Here is a 19,888-nt window from a genome sequence, read left to right as displayed (position 1 = left end):
GTTTGCATTAGAGCCTTGTAGAAAGCATACAATTAGGAAATTGTATTATTATGAAAAAAGTTATTTTTCTGCTAAAAAAGAACTCTGGTCAGTTTAGTTTTCAGAGTAATAGATGCTGTAATATGGCAAATTCATAGATGGCTTTATTGAGTTTTGTTGTTGTTTACAGAAATCTAGAACCAGTAGCACTCTTTGACCCTTAGGCAGTTTTCTGTTCATTAGTTTATTTCAGATGTCATTTTTATATTTATTTTTAATGCATATTCATTGACAGTTAAATTGAAAGTAGACTGTAGACTTTCAAACGAATTGTCAAGAAAGCAAGTGTAATAAGAGGTTATATTTTAATGAAGTGCTATTCCCACAGTTTTCATTAGGTTTTTGTATTTTAAACAGTACTAACCAATTTTTTTTTTTTTGCATAATGTTGATTTTCTTTTTCCAAGGGGATTCCAGCAATGTGTGAAAGATAATTTAAAATTTAGAATATTTATATATAAATGGTTTAAATCTGTAGAATATTCTCAGAATAACATTAAAAACATCATAGAATAGATACAGAATAAAGACAATAACTTTGTTACATCTGAAAATAATTTTTTGTCTTTAAAGGATACAACATCTATTGAAAAGATGTCAAACTGTTGTGAAGATATGTAAGTATATGAAGTGTGTGGTATTCTTATTTAAAAATGGAAACAACTGGACATATTTGAGAAACATGTGCATATAGTAGAAATATAATATAATGATGGCTTTTTCTTGTTGCCTTGTCTGAGGCCTGTGCTAGACAAGCATACCCCAGTCTTACAGTAGGGGTCTTCCAGCCATGATAGTTTTCACACTAAAATGCTGATCATTCTTATGCCTTGTCTAACTAAAGTAAGTTAAATTATTTGTCCTGAAAGTACATCAAAAGAGATTTGCTACTGTGTTGTTGACACACATTCTGTTAATCCTGAGATTCTCCTCTGCTTCAAAAGTTGCGCTAGGTTGATTGACGACACAGATACAATATCTGTTATCCAGAGTTAAAACTCAGCTGCATGCCATAATGAAAGAAAAGCTGTATTTATGATGCTGGGACACAATTCATCAGAGTCCAGTAATGGATCCCCAGCCAACCTGTATTGTTTTAGCTGACTGAAGTGCACCATGGGAGTGCTGTCTTTCACTAATAATGCTGTCTTCTGTAGATCGAGGCCCCGAAAGCCATGGCAGCAGACCTTCTCAGAAGTTTTTGGCACTCGTTGGAAGATCCTGTGGTTCATTCCTTTCAGGCAGAGGCAACCACTGCGAGTTCCCTACCACTTTGCCAATCATGTCTAAACAGATGGATGGTGGGCACAGATGGGTCCTCCATGCTGGAAATGCGTTACAGGTTTTATGATAATAGAACTATGACAGTCTTCAAGTCAATTAAAATCCACCCACCAATCTTAGGCATCATAATGTGCCCCAGGCTTTATTTTAATAGTGATCTTGATCCTGTTGTGGGACTAATACAGATCTATATTTAAGTTTTAAAGCATGTTTACTTTCAAATTAGCTTTCCACAGGGATTTCTTTAAATGCTTTTGTTATTAAACTCAAAAGGCAGTGATTGGGATGAAATAATTGTACATAATTTCTTTTAGTACTGGCAATGTTACAGATTCTAATTTATGGTAAATTTCAGATGTTAATTTAAAATTTTCACTTTTAAACAGTACTAACCAAATCTAAATTTAATTTTTCAGGTTTTACAAAAGCTGATACACCTTTTTATAGTATAGATGTATTTTCTTTTTCAAATCCAATTTAAAATAACCTTTCTTTTTATATGTGCTGCAACATTTTAAAAAATGCAGCAGCAAAGGAGTGAACAACAGTAACGAAAACGGGCAGTGGTTTCTTAGGAGTGGCTAATGTTTTCTTCTTTTTTTCTTCACCAAACAAAAATAAAAGTACCACTGAAGTAAAACACCCAACTACCTACCTGATTGTAAAGGAAATGTTAAAACTTTTTTCACAATAATTTTTCCATTGTCACCATTACTGTCATAATTATTGATTGTGATTAGAATATTCGCCCCCAGGAGAACTACTGACCAATGGGCATGTATTCCTATTTTACCCTAAGATTTTAATGAGCAAAAAGGGGAGAGAATTTGCAATAACTTCACAATTACCTTTTCTAGTGCAGTTACATTAGAATGCATATGTTTTTAAAATGCTAGTATAACTAGATAATATATAATGTACAGTATAAAGAGGAATATTGTGCTTTTGAAAAGAGTATACTTTTTACTTTTATTTATGTACTAGTAGATGTAAAATTCCACATTGAAGGTTTGTATATAGATATTGACCAACTCATAGAGAAATTTTATTTATAAGAAGCTACTACTAAAAGAAGTTACTAACTTTTGTGTACCTATAATCACCTAAATTAAAATTAAATTTTAATTGTCCGGCTATAATTTGCATTGAGAGACCTTCTACTAGTAGCTAATGTTAGGAAGTGACCCTAAAATAAGAAAATATAATGATCTGGGTTTATCATTATCCTTCCACAAATTTAAATTACTAATAGTGATGTTCTCTTGCAAGGCATAGAACATTTGTATGAAAAGACATTTAGTATGCTTTGAAAAAAACTCAACTTTTAATTTTTTTCCATTAGAATACTGCAAAACTCATATATCTTTTAAAAGAATTTGTGTACTCACAGTCTTTCCCTTGAAGGGAAGATTGAAAAAGTCTACTGTTCATGAACCATGCTAATATTTTCCTTTTAGTTAGTCTTGGAAGTAAGGAATAATACCTGGGAAATAATTAAACAGAAGATTACCATTGTCAGCCAGTTGGCTGTACTGTGGTTAGTTCTTTCAGAAATTGTAAATATCTTATAACATATTCTGAAATAATAGAGTAAGTTCTTCTCAGAGATGCTAATATTATGTTTTTCATGTTCTAATTAGAATACTTTATTACTTAAAAACTCAGAAGTGGCAGATGAACGTATTTATTGGTACTGAAAAAGATGTAGTGAATTAAATAGAAGAAATATATTTATAAATCTTAGTGAAACACAAAGTTAGAATGTTCATGTCAGGCAAATGGGTTGCATTTTGTGCAAGCTAATTGACCACATTTGGCCTGGTGACAGAACTGTTTATAAGGAAGTAAAATATAGATAACGTAGGTAGATGTCAGTTGAATGCCTTATATTGTATGAATTCCTTTCAAATAAGGACCTTGAGAAAACAGCAGAGCCAATGAACATCCCCTAAAGATCTCTGTGGCTAATTTATACTTTACGTGGTAGCAGTAGGTACACTGAAAGGCACTGGGCAGGGTCTCTTTCCTTCTCTGATGATTTGTGTTCTTATTTTTCCTAGATTTACCACTTCTAGGGCATGTTCTTTACCCCCTTCCTCTTTACCTTCCCTGGTCCTGATCCCTCTGTACTCAGTAACCTTAAATTATTGGACTACAAACTAATACACTAGAAAAGCATATGCTTATTTTATTTGAATGGCAGAAATGCTCTCTATCAGTATATTTACATAAGAATATATATTAAAGTATATATATACACTTACACTGTAACTTTCAGTATTCCTAAGTTAGCATACCTAACCCTCCTGTGGGTTTTGTTAATTAATTCTTGTTAGACTACTAGAGAGAAACCAACTGGCAGTTTCCTAAGCTTATCTACCGGTGTTCTTTCTACGCCCTCTTTTGGCTAATTGGTGTAATTATACTGGCACTAGAGATTTACTGCCCTATGAGTAAATAGTATACCACATTCTGAACATATCAAAAGTACAAACTTCTGAGGAGTGTATGTACAAAAATGTAAAATTTTATGAAAGTGAACATGTTTTTATGATATTTCTAGTTCTTAAGAATGTGATGACTACTTTGCTTCATTTATGTATATTCTTATTAAATTCTTGTTATTGATCAGTCACAAATTTATATCAGATTAGTATAAACTAAGCCATTTCATGTATTTTATTTTAAACTTCATTTTGGCAGAGTAATTCCTTAGAGTAGGAAAAGCTGTTACCTTTACCAATTTATTACAAAACAGAAATTTATTGTAGCTACAAAGACAACCAAGCGTCTACTGTGTTTTAATGAATATCTGAAAAACTATATTTAGGTTTTTTTTACTCAGTTTTGAAATGATTTGTTTTTACTGGCTCTATTGCCTTAAAATAACACAGAAATTAATGATTCTTTGTATACTTTTCCTTTTCTTTTCTGTTGTTTTTTTTTTTTTAACTTTCCCAGAATTATATCTATAGTTTTAGCAATCAATTTATTATGTATTCTGGATAACTATGAAAACAACTAAAGGTGTTGGACATTAGAAAATAATTGTGAGCCGTGAAATTACTGATATAATATGTGTGTTGGACTGAAGTATTTCTTTATAAACATTCTGTTTGATTTTAAGCAAAATGTATGTTAAAGAATGCTTTTACATTAGTGAAGTCATTATTAGGCTTCAGGAAATGGAATGTTTTTACCTAGATACTGTAAGTTACACTTCCTGAACAATCATATTTGTCATTGTTTTCTGCAAACAAAAATGTTTATGGGCTTCGTATAGGCTTAAGATTTTAGGCAAAAATGGACTGAGTTCAGGACCCCTCAACCAGTAGACATTCAGTTAGAGAGCAGTTGGTACTTTGTAACCCAAACTTATAGTTTAAAAATATCAAGTTAGCTGATGTTCCTTTATAATAAAAGTGCTATTTTGCTTAAGAGATGTATTGAAAATATTTGTGCTTAACATAAGAAATAGCTATTATAAATTGTAGTTAGCATATTAACCTTTTTCAGAAAAAAAGTATAGTTTATTTTTAGTATTAATGAAATAAAGAACATAATACATAATGTTCAGTATAACAGCTGAGTTAAAACACCTGTCAGAATTAACATCAGTGTTTTTGCCAATGCATAGAGGCATTTTTCTCTAAGTATGGTGGCTAATGATAACTACTCTTTGTTAGACATTCAAGTCACTGCCATACAAGTAACTAGTTGGCAGTATGTTTCATTCCAAGGCGCGTATTAATTCTGAATGCTAATCATGAAGACTTAGGACAACACTTCCAACCAAGAAGTGTGAACTGATTTAGATTATGGCGACACAATTTTCTGTGTGTTAGATCATGGGGCAGTTTGAGTGTTTTCACGTGTATTGCTGTAAAATCACAATGTATCAAGCTCTGGTTTAATATGCCATTCATATTAATTAACAGAGCTGCTGGTCTCTCTCTGGAGCTTGCTCTAGTCTCTGCTTCTCTTGTGCTTCCTGTGTCAATAGATTACTTCGCTCAAGTTTACCAAATTTAATAACCTATAGTTACTTTATTAAATACATTTCTGACATGACCTCTAATATACATAGATATATCTAGAATTTATCTGATAAAATTCACACATATTAACATTAAGTAGTTTGCTAATAGATACAAATGTTAGATTTTCACACGACTCTACTACTACTGCTTTAAAAAATATGTAAGTATTGGTAAATGTAGCTAATAAGCCGTGTACATTTATTGTTCTACTTGCTAGTATTAACTGTATAATTAATGAATGTGTTATTTAATGCCCAAGTTTGTTAACTTTTATTCTAGAAATCATCCTCTGAATTTATCTATAAATCACAAATTTCATTGTGCTCTATAGTCATTCTCAGTTGAATTCTAGAATATTCTACAGTACCATGTGAGAAAGTATTAGAACCAACTTGCTTGAAGTATTTTGAACCAATGTTTTAATTCTATGTATTAATCAGCATTTAGCATTTCTGCTGCTTTTGAGGTGATGTTGGTTTAACTTCAGGAAAGTGACATTTCTCTGACTTCTTTATCACTGTGCAGTTTTTAACAACAAAACTTACTACATCTTTGTTAGTTCTTCAGATGTTGCAATACTGCCTGCTAATTTGAAACAGAAATAACAGTGGTATTTAAAAAGTCATTGATATTACTGATATTTTCCAGTATCATCATTTTTTTTACTATTATGAAGTTCTTTTTGCCTTGTCTACCCTAGAAAATAGGTACAAATGAGTAGTGAGTATCTAAAAACTTACTAAGATGGAGAGAAGGCTAGATGGTGCATGAATAATCATCTCAGCAACAGAGTTGACTGGAGCCAGTTTCTGACATCAGAAAATCTCTTTGCTGTAATCATTTTAGCCTTATCTCTTATTTATACTATATTTACTGGAAGAGTTGTTAGTGCATATAAATATTTAGTTTGAATTATTTAACTTAAGGAATTTATATTGCTGTTTCTCTTCAGTTGGTCAGATGCCTTTGAGAAATATTTTACTTTTAAATATCATAATTGTGTAGAGTGTATTAACATGAAGTGTTAAAAATAATGTTGAAAATGCAGCTATTCAATGTAGAGGAGAAATGAATAGGTTGCCCAAAGTTTGAAAAAACTGGCACCTTTTCTGGAAATCTCTTATTGCAAAGAAAAGATACTGAGTGTATAGAAAATTTTGTCACTGGAGGAAAAATAAACAATAGGCATATAAGGGTGGCTTTCACTTAACGTTTGAGATATTTTGGAGTTCTTGATATCTTGGAGGTCTCCATTTCTATTGGTATTTTGAATACCTGTAACATGTAATGTTGTGCTTACAACAGTTCAACACTGATTTTTTTGGTATTGATAGCTTTACATATAAACAAAGATGTGGACAAATAGCTTAACAAAAGTTGTGGGCTTTTTTGTAGCTTTGCCTGCCTGTTTGACTAAATACAAGGTTTAATTGTTTGCTGGCTGTTAACTAAAAGGAAAGCTTATCTGCATATTGCAAGCTATATATTCTTGCCAGTATCCATTGGATGATATTTTAACCTACTGGTGCCTGAAGTTAGTGTCTTACAACCTCAACAACTCTAAAACATCCTGGTGCTATTCACTTTAGCATTGAGTGACATTTTTAATTCCTGTACCAAAGAGTTAATTTTCTTTTTAGTTGAATGAGTTTTCTTCTCACATTGTTGTGTGTTTATAAAGTAGAATTTAATGTTACTAAGAACAGTTTGATTAACAGATCTTATTTTTTGCATGCTGCTGTGACAATTTAATGGATTTTAAATGTTTCTCATTTGGACTTTTTTAAGTTAGGCATGTATAGATTTTAATTTTGTATTTTAATGTAGCTTGGCTACTTTAAAAGGTAGTTTGATAGGCTGAAATTACAAAAGATTATTGAAGCACTTTTCACAAGTTTTTTATTTCTGCAACAATAAAAAAGTAAGAACTCTAATTTATATAAATGAACAATATAGCTTATTGGGCACTTTAATGAATACTGAAACAAAATACTAAAGTGAAGAGTTAAGGGTTCATTCTGATTACAGATCAAGAATTCAGCATATGTGTCTGTGTGTATAATCTTTAGTGACTTTAAAGAATAATGTTGCCATTTGTCTACTTTGCAAATAAAGATAAAGTAAAAGAACACCCTTAAAATATATGTATGTGTACATATATATGTATATGTGTGTATAGATATATATAGAGAGAGACATATGGAGAGACAGAGAGAGAGATGCTTTCCCAAGAGGAAATATATACCTTGATTAAGCAAAACTGATAACAGAATATTGAACTTTATGAAAAAAGTCTGGATATTGTTATTCACTTTACATAGAAAGTTAGAGTAAGATTACTTTTACAACTAATTTTGGTTAGTAGTTTATTTTACGAGATGAAAAACACCCTCTTTTAAGTATACTTGTACTTTTGAAATGTAATTGTCCAAATGTAATACTGCTATGAATACTATTTTGGTTCCAAATTTTTCCCTTTAAAACTCTCAAAACACTCTGTGTCCTTACAACTGCAGCTAAAATGGTTAATGATTCTGGCAAGAAGGTGACAGTGTGTGTATTAGAAAAGTAGATAATAACATTTGAATATATTTCACATTATTGTTAGTCAGCTAAAATCAACCTCTCCTTGACTGTAGATACAATATGTGGTTTTGCAGTGAATTCTGAATGGAAAAAAAGAATGAAGTCTTAAATTTATGTGAAATGTGGCTTCAGGTCATTTGAATGATATGTAGAAATCTAGATGAACATATCATTAGAGGTGAAGGCAAAATTTGTTTGAAAGCCTAATGAGATGAAGCAACATTGTCTCTCTCTAATCTGCCAACAATATTCCCTAGATTGTGTTGCCACTATATTGATCCTGAGTAATTTGGCTTGTTTATGCGTGATTTAAATGCATGTGGCTGAATGCAGTAATTTTTCAAGTTACTGGGTAGTAGAAAATTCACTTCTATTCACTGTCTCCCAGAGATGAACATTTAAAAGAAAAAAAATTCTACTTTACCATGTGTAAGAATAAAGCAACGAAATGATACAAAAGTAAAATTTTTTATCAGAATCAGAGATACTCAGACAAGTGAACTGCAAATCTAACATGAGGGGACAAAGATAGGCACTTGCAAGGACAGAGCACACGTGGATCATGCTGTCTGAGCTCACTTTGTGTCCCTGGAATTAGTCTTTTTTGTGTATGATCTGACTGGCAAGTTTAATGAATAGCCAAAATCTGTGTTATTTTGAGGCTCCTAAAATTGTGTGTGAACCCCAAGTTCTGTCTAGCATTATATTCCTAAAATACTTTTATTTTAATATTGGTGTATTCCAGGTGCCATATGAAGATCCTGTTTTTAAATTTATCAGGCATTTTATTATTCAATGCATAATATGTATAGATCTGAGTGCTGTTTTTCTTGCATTGTTTGTTATTTTTTACCTTGTCTTTCCCCAAGAGAATGTAAAGAAAATCTTCAAGATTTCTAATGCTAATGGTAATTAGGAAAATAGTAGTTGAGAGATAGAAGAATAGATTGAGAAGAGGGAGTAAAATGGGTGAAAATGACAAGTGGGAACCATATAGCTGAGATATATTTGTTTAAATGAAAAGTCTACACTGGTTCTTAATATGAAAAACAAACCATGTATCTACCTTAAGAACAATGTTGTTTTTAATTTATTGTAGTGATTTAGTTTTATTCATGTAATATTTCAGTTTTATTTGCAGATTGTTTTTAATTTAAATTGTGAAATTTTTACTTCTCAAAATGTATTACATACTGTATTTTTTGAAATCTTATTTTTAAATAAATATTTTTTAAAAACATAGGACTGTTTTTCTCCTATTACATTTTTATTTAAGAAAATAAACCCAAATTCTAGATTTCAGCACTACCAATGTGATGGGATACTTTAAAAAATTTTATACAATGTGGATAATTATTTATGATAACTAGCCTTGGGATATTGTTCTACCATAATCCCAAAATTCATTAAGTATTCAAAAAGAACTAGATGTACCTACTAGGGTTGAAATTGACAAACACAATATTTCTAGTTAGGCGTATTTATCTTAGAGATGACCCAGATGGCTGGATTTAGTTACCCAATTTATTTAACGTTTATTGTGACAGACACTATTGTATAGAAGTATTTTTTCTTAGGGGAATAATTTACATACAATAAAATGCAGAGACTTTGTTTATACCTAGGCCCTACTTTAGATCTGGGAATATTGAATTAAAGCCTTTGTTCCTGTGAAGTTATATTCTAGTAGCTTTTTGTTGACAAATTTTCTCTAATCCTAAACTAAATGCTTTCCTTGTAGGAAGTCACAAAGAAGTAAACATGAGTTGGCAAAAAAAAAAAAATCATTAGCTCTGAAAAGACAATCAATAGGTCTTACAAACAGTAAATTAGTAGAAACTGCCCTGAGATTGAAAGACAGAGGATTAACTTTATTTTTTAAAGTCTTTTTAAAATTTTTATTACCAGAAAAGTAATTTTGAAAAATATTCTAGATTAGTAGATAAATTTATTTGCTAGATTTGCAGATAGAACTATAAATTTTGCTTTATTGGTAAGTCAAAGCAGATTTGTCAGAAAGTTTGCCTTCTGACAAACTTTTAAGGGTTATAAATCTTTAATCTTGTGTCTTTTGCAATTTCCTTTGTTTTGATTCTAAGTAGCATTTATAATAATGCTTTCTTAGTGATGATAAGTTACAGTAGTTCTCAAACTTTTTGGTCTCAGTACTCCTTTACATTCATAAAATTCATTGCAGGCCCCAAAGAATTTTTGCTTATGTAAGTTGTGTTTATCAGTATTTATTGTATTAGAAAATAAAACTGATCAAGACCTAGGAGAATTTGAAAAAAAAAAAAAGGGAAAAAATTAAATAGCAGCTAATTTATTTAAACATAAACTCATTACATGTTAACATGAATAACGAATATTTTTATTTGGAAACCCAAGATTTTACATTGCTGCAAAGTTTTCATAGCTGCCTTCGTAGAAGTAGTTTGGGTCTCATGCTGCTGCATTACACCAGTTGAATTGTTATTTTGTTAGAAGTATCTAGAGAAGTCTGGTCTTATGGAGATAATGTAGTTGGAGAAAGGAGTAGTATTCTAATAATCTTTTCAAGTAACTAGATATTCTACTCTGGTACTACCCAAAAACTCAAGTGTTGGCTTCTTAAAGTTTAGTTAGTTACAATGTGGAGTCAGAAACAATACCAGGAAACTTCATATTCTTAAAATTCACTGGTCTCTTTTTCATTTTGGAAAGTTCTTTTAGCCATACAAAATAAAATTAAATTCATTAATATTACCACTGGCTTGTCGGAAAAGTAACTATTGGGAGGCAGTTAGGTTCATGATGACAGATTGTATTTTTCACAATACTAATTTTCATGTGAATACTTGAATTTTATGATTGGCAACCACATACTGCCAGTAGTTGTCTTGAAGTGACAGATTACCTTCGCTTATTTTTGAGAAAATGCTTGCCAAATACCCAAGTCTGAAAAAGTGTGGTTTTTCAGTCATTCCTTCAAGTATAAAACAGTGTTGCATGAAAAAAAGTGGCTAGTTCAGCTTGCAACTCAAATAGCCAGACAAGTTCTTTTCTTTAGTCATACACAATTAATCTCTGGAATTCACCTGAAGTGCTTTATATGTACTTCCATTTTGTCAAACAGAATATTTAAAATGTGCTCAAGAACAAGCTTTAGTAAAATTCACGGTTTTTACTGTTTCATCAGTATTATTACTAAGTGAAAAATGGGCTTGTCACTTTTTTTTAAGCTAAAGTGTGTTTTAATCTAGTTAATTTGGCTCTGTTTGGGGAGGAAAACAATGGGAGAAGGTAGAGCAGAACCGCATACATTTGAGACTAGATTCATTTACTCTGACAAGTGAGAAGAAACATCCACTGCATAAAAATAAATTGTATCTGCATATTCCAGCAGATACAGATTTTGAACACTTAAAATATGTATCCTTTACAGATTCACACCTACTTAGCCTTGTTATAAAGAAGCAAAAAGTAAAAATACATGATAGTATTAAAAGAGTACAGAATCATTTGAAAAGCTGCCAGATACTGTAGATGAACAAATGCATACAAATGCTGCTCTAGGCTGACCAATTACCCATATGAGCAGCAATTATATTAGCGTGCAAGGGCAATTGGAGGGAAAATTGGACCCTGTGGACATCCAGCTGAGCAAACAGTACTGAGGAAGGATAGAGGATATGTGTTAGTTTGGAAAAAAACTAAGCTAACTTAAAAAAATAGTTGTATCAGTCACAGCACATTCTTTGTATGTCCTCTGGATGACTAGTATTTTCAAATTAGGCCCCTTCTCCAAACAAGAAAGCACCTCTGCTTAAAGATCAAACACCATAAAAAATAGCAATGTGTTTTGAATTTTTAAAAAAGCCAGACTATTGAGGAAATTAGGAACTTGAAATAATACAATTCCAAGCACTCAGATACTACTGTAGATATGCATTTGAATGTGTCTTTAGTAGTAAGTTTAATTGTAGCGTGGTTTGGGTGATATTTATCCTTCTTAGTATTGAAATTTACAACTTTAAAAAATTAGAGGTGTTCTCTCCTTCCCAGAAGTAGCTACTGGCCATAACTGAATGTTTGAGTACCTAATAAGAGCTGGAGGTTTTACAGATCCACACCGAAACTGTGAGTGAGTAATCCTAGATGAAGTCATGCCCAACAAGTTAATGAAATTTGTTGTGTAGCCTGTGTCAGCTTTGTGAAGGTAGATCAGATATCCTCATTATGTTAAACAGGTTCATATTTTAATGCTATCTAGAAGTAAACAATATCAGGGATTTTTGGTTGGTCTACACTTGTAACTTGATGTCCGTCTTTAAGAGAATTCTTCAGTGTTCAGAAGCATTTCAGATATTCTCATAGTGGAAAAGTACCCACAATGTGGAAAATACTGATCCAGTCAGTACAGTACTGTGCTGCGAAGTGCTCTAATTTTTATCATTTACTTTTCATGGGCATTTTTTACATTTGAAAGTCTCCAGTAATTTGGGTGATCACTGTTGTAGGAAGCTTCCAAAAGGGTCTTCAGTGATCCCTACTTTCTGGTATTCAGACCCTTGTAGAATCTTCTTTTCCCTCCTCAGAGGTGAACGCTGTTTTAAACATGGTGTGCAACATTCTGATACATGTTTCCATACTTTATGTAAACATGAAAAATATTTTGTTTGATCAGTTTTTGAAATTTATATAACCCCTCCCACAACAGCCCTGATCTCTTGTCCCTACTTTCCCCCGGCCCCCATAGCACTTATTACCATTTAGAACAAAATGGAAAAAATGCCCATTACCAAAATCTTCACTCCCACCCTCCTTCCCAAAAGTAGCTACTAGACATAATTTGGTGTGCATCGTTCCACTTCCCTTTTTTCACATTATCATATGTTCCGTGATATATTCCTGTCATATAATGATATATGATTATCCCTATTAACACATAATAACTTTTTTTTTTTTTGAGACAGGGTCTGCCTCTGTCATCCAGGCTGGAGTGCCATCTCAGCTCACTGCAGCTTCCACCTCCCAGGCTCAAGCCGTTCTCCCATACCCAGCTAATTTTTATATTTTTTGTAGAGTCGGGGTTTTGCCATGTTGCCCAGGCTGGCCTCCATCTCCTGAGCTCAAGCAATCTGCCCTTCTTGGCCACCCAAAATGCTGGATTATAGGCATGAGCCACCATGCCCAGCTTCTTTTCTGTACAGTTCATCATATCAGTAAACTATATTTAACCATGCCTCTATAGTGGACATGATACAGATTTTCTTTTGCTATTAGTAACAGTGCTACGGAGGACAGTCTTGTGCAGAAATATTTGTGCCCATTTGCTGGTATTTCTATAGGTAAAGTCTAGACATGAAATTGACAAGTCAAAGGATGTACATATTTTTGATTTTGATAGGAATTACCAAAATATCTTCCAAAATTCTTTACATACATTCTCAAATGAGTACTACTAATTTTGAAAATTTGTAGCAAAGTAATAGAGGTGAGCATCTTTTTTTTCTCTTGCGTATTCCTTGGTTATGGTTTTTGACTAGGTTGTTTACCTTGTTGAATGTTGGTAACTTTTTATTAATATATTTTCTGGATATTATTTTTTAATCTATTTAATAGGTTTCTAAATTTTAGCCGAGTCTCTTGTTTTTCTTTATGGTGATTGTTGCTGTTACTTTTGCTGTATAACAATCCCAAACTTAGTGACATAAAACAACCAACCATTTTTTAAAAATTTCTTTATTATCCTTTAAGTTCTGGGGTACATTTGCAGATCATGCAGGTTTGTTACATAGGTGTGCACATGCCATGGTGGTGTTTTGCTGCATCCATCACCCCGTCATCTACCTTAGGTATTTCTCCTAATGCTATCCCTTCCCAATCCCCCACCCACTCCTATTCCTCCTCTAGCCCCCCACCCACCAGGTCCCGCTGTGTGATGCTCCCCTCCCTGTGTCCGTGTATTCTCATTGTTCAACACCTGCCTGTGAGTGAGAACATGCGATGTTTGATTTTCTGTTCTTGTGTCAGTTTTCTGAGAATGATGGTTTCCAGATTCATCCTTGTCCCTACAAAGGACACGAACTCATCGTTTTTTATGGCTGCATAGTATTCCATGGTGTATATATGCCACATTTTCCTTGTCCAGTCTATCATCGATGGGCATTTGGGTTGGTTCCAAGTCTTTGCTATTGTGAACAATGCTGCAATAAATGTGTGCATGTATCTTTATAATAGAATGATTTATAATCCTTTGGGTATATACCCAGTAATGGGATTGCTGGGTCAAATGCTATTTCTATTTCTAGATCCTTGAGGAATCGCCACACTGTCTTCCACAATGGTTGAATTAATTTACACTCCCACCAACAGTGTAAAAGTGTTCCTATTTCTCCACGTCCTCTCCAGCATCTGTTGTCTCCAAATTTTTTAATGATTGCCATTCTAACTGGCATGAGGTGGTATCTCAATGTGGTTTTGATTTGCATTTCTCTAATGACCAGTGATGATGAGCTTTACCATTTTTTAATGGTCACTGTTTCTCTGGGCCAGAAAGGGCACAGAAGCTTTTCTTTGTTCCATGGTGAAGACTGAAACACCGTGGAAGATTCTATGGTTGGCAACTGCAATCAACAGAAGCCTCATTTACTCACATAACTGTTGGTTGATGCTAGCTGTCAGCTGAGAGCTCAGCTTGGGCTATCATCCAGAACACGTACACATACTTCTTCATGTAACTGGGCTTCCTTACAGCATGGTGGCTAGGTTCTAGAAGTCAGTGGCCCAAGAGAACCAGAAAGAAACGATACCACCTTTTATCACCTACTTTAAGACGTAACAAACCTACTGTAGTCACAAGCTTGCCCAGAGTAGTGGGAGAAAACATAGACTCTATTTCATGGGAATAGTGTCAGAGTCACATTTCACAGGAAAAGTAGGATGGAAGATATTGTTGAGGACATCTTTGGAAAATTAAATTTGCCCAATCATTATGTTGTATGGAAGAACTAAACTACCTTGAAATTTAATAGTTTTCATTATGTCTTCTGGGTTTTATTACCTTGTTTAGAAAGGCCTTTCCTAAATCAAAATTGTGTATTTTCCTTTATTTAAAAAAAAAAAAAACTTTGCTATTTTTGTTTTTTTAAATATTATGCTCTTGAATCCATTTTGAGTTTATTTTCATAAACTCCAATGTAGCTTTATTTTTATAAACTTCAATGTTTTGCATATTTTTGGAAACTTTTGTTTCTGTAATAGTGTATAGTGAGAAACTAAATTATTTCAGATGAACAAAATATTAACAGCACATAAGACCTGATAGTATAAATCTCCTAAAACAAAACGTAAGGGAAAAGCTTCATAACATTGTTGACTTCTTTGAGATAACACCAAAAGCACAAGCAATAAAAGCAAATATAGACAAGTGGGGCCACATCAACTTTAAAAGCTTCTGCATAGCTAGGGAGAGTTAATAGAATCAAACGGCAGCCTATTGAATGGGAGAAGATATTTTCAAACCACATATTTACTAAGAGGTTAATCAAAATACAAACGGAGCTCCTACAACTTAACAGCAAGAAAAAAATCCATATAAAGCCTGATTAAATAATAGGCAAAGGACTTTCATGGATATTTCCTCAAAGAAGTCAAACAAATGACCAACAGGTACGCAAAGAGATGCTCAACATCGCTCATAGAGAAAATGTAAAACTACAACGAGGTATCATCTCACAATTGTTAGAATGGCCATTTGAAAAAATCATGTTGGTGAGGATGTGAAGACATTGGAGCCCTTTGGTACAGTTACTGGGGGTGTAAAATGGTGCAGCTGTTTTGAAAAATGGTATGGAAGTTCCTCAAATAATTAAAAATAGAAATGCTATATGATCCAGGATTCCCACTTCTGGATATGTTTCCCAAAAAATGATATCAAGATCTTGAAGAGATCTTTGCACTCCCCAGTTCATTGATGTGTTATTCGTAATAGCCAAGAGTTGGAAACAAACAAAATGCCCATTGATGGGTGAATGAATTTAGAAAATTTGGTATATACACACAATGGAATGTTATTCAGCCATATAAAAGGAAGGAAATACTGTTAGATGCTACAACTGAAACCTTGAAAACATTTTGCTAAGTGAAATAAGCCAGCCACAGAAGGACAAATGCTGCATGATTTCACCAATGTATTTAACATAGACTCATAGAAACAGTAGGATGGTGGCTGCTGTGGGCAGGGATAATTGGGGAACTGTTGTTCAAAGGGTATAGAGTTTCAGGCATGCAAGTTAAAAAAGTTCTAGAGCTCTGTTGTATAACATTATGCTTTATAGTATTCCACTACACTTAAAATTTAACAATACTATACATTTAAAAATTTACTGAGGATTGATCTCTTGTGCTTTTTACCATGGTGCAAAATAACATGAAGTATAAAAAATAAGGCCGGGCACGGTGGCTCACGCCTGTAATCCCAGCACTTTGGGAGGCCGAGGCGGGTGGATCACAAGATCAAGAGATCAAGACCATCCTGGTCAACATGGTGAAACCCCGTCTCTACTAAAACTACAAAAAATTAGCTAGGCATGGTGGCACGTGCCTGTAGTCCCAGCTACTCAGGAGGCTGAGGCAGGAGAATTGCCTGAACCCAGGAGGCAGAGGTTGCGGTGAGCCAAGATCGCGCCATTGCACTCCAGTCTGGGTAACAAGAGCGAAACTTCGTCTCAAAAAAAAAAAAAAAAAAAGATCTGAAGAGTTTAATACTAAATTTGTATAATTAAAAAATACCAAGATAAATCACGTATTAATATTTTGCTTTCTTTGTTTCAGTTTTCTCACTTTGGTTTCTAAAAACATGAAATATTACAGATACATCTAAATCCTCTTTCTGCAGTTTTCTTCTCCAGAGCTACTCACCATCCTAAAGCCAGTGTGAATTATTTTCATGAATGTTTTTGTACTTTTACAATGTATGTAGCATCCATAAATCATACTATTTTAAAATTTTACATTTATGTAAATTTTTAATCAGCATCATATTTTTTAAACAAAATATCTTTATTCATGTAGATCTGGACCATTCATTATAAATCCCACAGAACAGTTATTTGAATAAACTGTAGTTTATATATTATTCACTAAGAGGATTATTTCCTTTGTTATTAACTTGTTGAAAGAGGAGTGAAATAGTGGAATGGTAAGGTATGTGCATCTTCAACTGTAAAAGCTTTCCCAAATTGCTCTTTAAAGTAGTCAAACCAATTTGCACTCCAACCAACATATATATCATTTCTTCTTCCCCCATATCCTCACTAACCCTTGATAACGTTATATATAATGAATTTTTCCAATTTGTTATTGATCTATATTTTTGCATCATTTGCCAATCCAATCATTTGCCAGGAACCTAATGTAATTTTCTGGAAAAAGTCTTTGTAAATATCAAGAGAAAAAGTGAATAAAAACATGACTCTAAGAACTCAATAATTCATGAAGGATATATTTTCTTAAAAAGACAAGGGATGCGTCAACATCTAAGAGTATAAATATGAATCAAAAATTATGCTCTTATGAGGTAGCCAGAGATAAACCACATTAAACAATACTTAGAGTTTGACCCTTACTCTAAGGTTCAGGGTCCACTGGATTGTATCCTTAATAAAGAGTAGTAATTCCATTTCTTTATCTTTCACAGGTAGAATTAATTGTGTAAAGTCCTTGTAAAAATAAGTATTGCCTGTTGAGTTTCCATTTTTATATTTTGTTTATCTAGCAAACGAAGTTTAAGTCAATAATTTATCATATGTGGGTAAATTAATGAGCTTTGGTTGCATTTATGTAAAAGTAGTTGAATCCAAATCTTTCATGTTACAGATGTGCTTGTTACTGGGATTTCATAGGAGTAAAACCCACAGTGCAGAAAAATGTCACAGCAATTTTTTGTTTAGTACATTTTTTCATATCTGATTTGCAGTGTCATTTGTGTCCTTGAAATATAGCCTACATTTAATTCTTCTAGTGGTTATGTTAAAAATTTTGGAAGCATTTATCCATATTTTTCTAATTGTAATATTCATGTAATATTCATTTAAGAAATGGTATCTGCTGGTATCCCCTCCCATTTGAAATAAGAAATTCTCGTGCTATGTTTTTCAGCTCAATCAGGTCATTTATGTTCTTCTGTAAGCTGGTTATTCTAGTTAGCAATTCCTCTAACCTTTTTTTCAAGGTTCTTAGCTTCCTTGCATTGGGTTAAAATATACTTCTTTAGCTTGGAAGAGTTTGTTATTACCCACCTTCTGAAGCCTACTTCTGTCAGTTCATCAAACTCATTCTTGTCCAGTTTTGTTCCCTTGCTGGTGAGGAGTTGGAATCCTTTGAAAGAGAAGAGGCATTCTGGTTTTTGGAATTTTCAGCCTTTTTGCACTGTTTTTTCTTCATCTTTGTGGATTTATCTACCTTTGGTCTTTGATGTTGGTGAGCTTCAGATGGGGTCTTTGTGTGGATGTCCTTTTTGTTGATGTTGATGCTATTCCTTTCTGTTTGTTAGTTTTCCTTCTAACAGGCTCCTCTGCTGCAGATCTGCTAGAGTTTGCTGGAGGTCCACTCCAGACCCATCTGCCTGGGTATCACCAGCACAGGCTGTAGAACAGCAAAGAATGCTGCCTGTTCCTTCCTCTGGAAGTTTTGTCCCAGAGGGACATCAACCAGATGCCAGCTGGAGCTCTCCTGTATGAGGTGTCTGTCAACCCCTTCTGGGAGGTGTCTCCCCATCAGGAGGCATGGGGGTCAGGGACCCACTTAAGGAGGCAATCTTTCCCTTTACAGAGCTTGAGCACTGTGCTGGGAGATCTGCTGCTCTCTTCAGAGCCAGCAGACAGGAACATTTAAGTCTGCTGAAGTTGTGCCCACAACCGCCCATTCCCCCAGATGCTCTGTCCCAGGGAGATAGGAGTTTTATCTATAAGCTTCTGACTGGGGCTGCTGCCTTTCTTTCAGAGATGCCTTACCCAGAAAGGAGGAATCTAGAGAGGCAGCCTGGCTACAGCAGCTTTGCAGCACTGCGGTGGGCTCCATCCAGTTTGAACTTCCCAGTGGCTTTGTTTACACTGTGAGCAGAAAACTGCCTACTGAAGCTTCAGTAATGGTGGACACCCCTCCCCACACCAAGCTCGAGCATACCAGGTCAACTTCAGACTGCTGTGCTGGTGGTGAGAATTTCAAGCCAGTATAGCTTGTTGGGCTTTGTTGGGGTGGGATCTGCCGAGCTAGACCACTTGGCTCCCTGGCTTCAGCCCCTTTTCCAGGGGAGTGAATGATTCTATCTTGTTGGTGTTCCAGGCACCACTGGGGTATGAAAAAACAAAAACAAAAAACCTCCTGCTGCTAGCTCAATGTCTGCCCAAGCAGCCACCCAGTTTTGTGCTTGAAACTCAGGGTCCTGGTGGCGTAGGCACCCGAGGGAATCTTCTGGTCTGTGGGTTGTGAAGACCATGGGAAAAGCATGGTATCTGGGGTGGAATGCACCATCCCTCACGGCACAATCCTTCATGGCTTCCCTTGGCTAGAGGAGGGAGTTCCCCAACTGCTTGTGCTTCCCAGGTAAGGCAATGCTCCATCCTGCTTCTGCTCACTCTTTGTGGACTGTCTAACCAGTCCCAATGAGATGAGCCGGGTACCTCAGTTGGAAATGCAGAAATCAGCCATCTTCTGTGTTGATCTCACTGGGAGCTGAAGACTGGCGCTGTTCCTATTTGGCCATTTTGCCAGCCCCATAAAGGCACTTCTTACATGGCAGCAGCAGGGAGAATCAGGTTCTTTATGTTTATCTGTTTGTTAAATTTCTCACTCAGGGATGGGTGAGGTGGCTTGCGTCTGTAATCCTAGCACTTTGGGAGGCCAAGGTGGGAGGATCACATGAGCTCATGAGTTTGAGACCAGCCTGGGTGACA

At 34.3% G+C, this 19,888-nt stretch overlaps 1 protein-coding gene across 5 annotated transcripts in view; it reads left to right on the top strand.

The window, feature by feature from the left end:
* The window catches only part of ZDHHC21 (zinc finger DHHC-type palmitoyltransferase 21), a 72,673-nt gene extending 64,259 nt beyond the window's left edge, over window positions 1–8,414 (top strand). For 4 of the 5 annotated variants that reach the window (XM_037733511.1, XM_017514681.2, XM_037733510.1 and 1 more), the window contains 2 exons: window positions 613–656; window positions 1,197–8,414. In XM_037733511.1, the coding sequence (XP_037589439.1) occupies window positions 613–656; window positions 1,197–1,329 (177 nt within the window). In that variant the 3' untranslated portion in view covers window positions 1,330–8,414. The remainder of the gene's footprint in view (window positions 1–612; window positions 657–1,196) is intronic. The other variant, XR_001820651.2, reaches the window with a different exon arrangement.
* Window positions 8,415–19,888: the final 11,474 nt, after the last annotated feature.

The sequence above is a fragment of the Cebus imitator genome, unplaced genomic scaffold (genome assembly GCF_001604975.1).
Source record: "Cebus imitator isolate Cc_AM_T3 unplaced genomic scaffold, Cebus_imitator-1.0 Scaffold533, whole genome shotgun sequence".
Lineage (NCBI taxonomy): Eukaryota > Metazoa > Chordata > Mammalia > Primates > Cebidae > Cebus > Cebus imitator.
The sequence above is the reverse complement of the archived record's forward strand: the minus strand, read 5'-3'. Positions and strand labels throughout refer to the sequence as shown.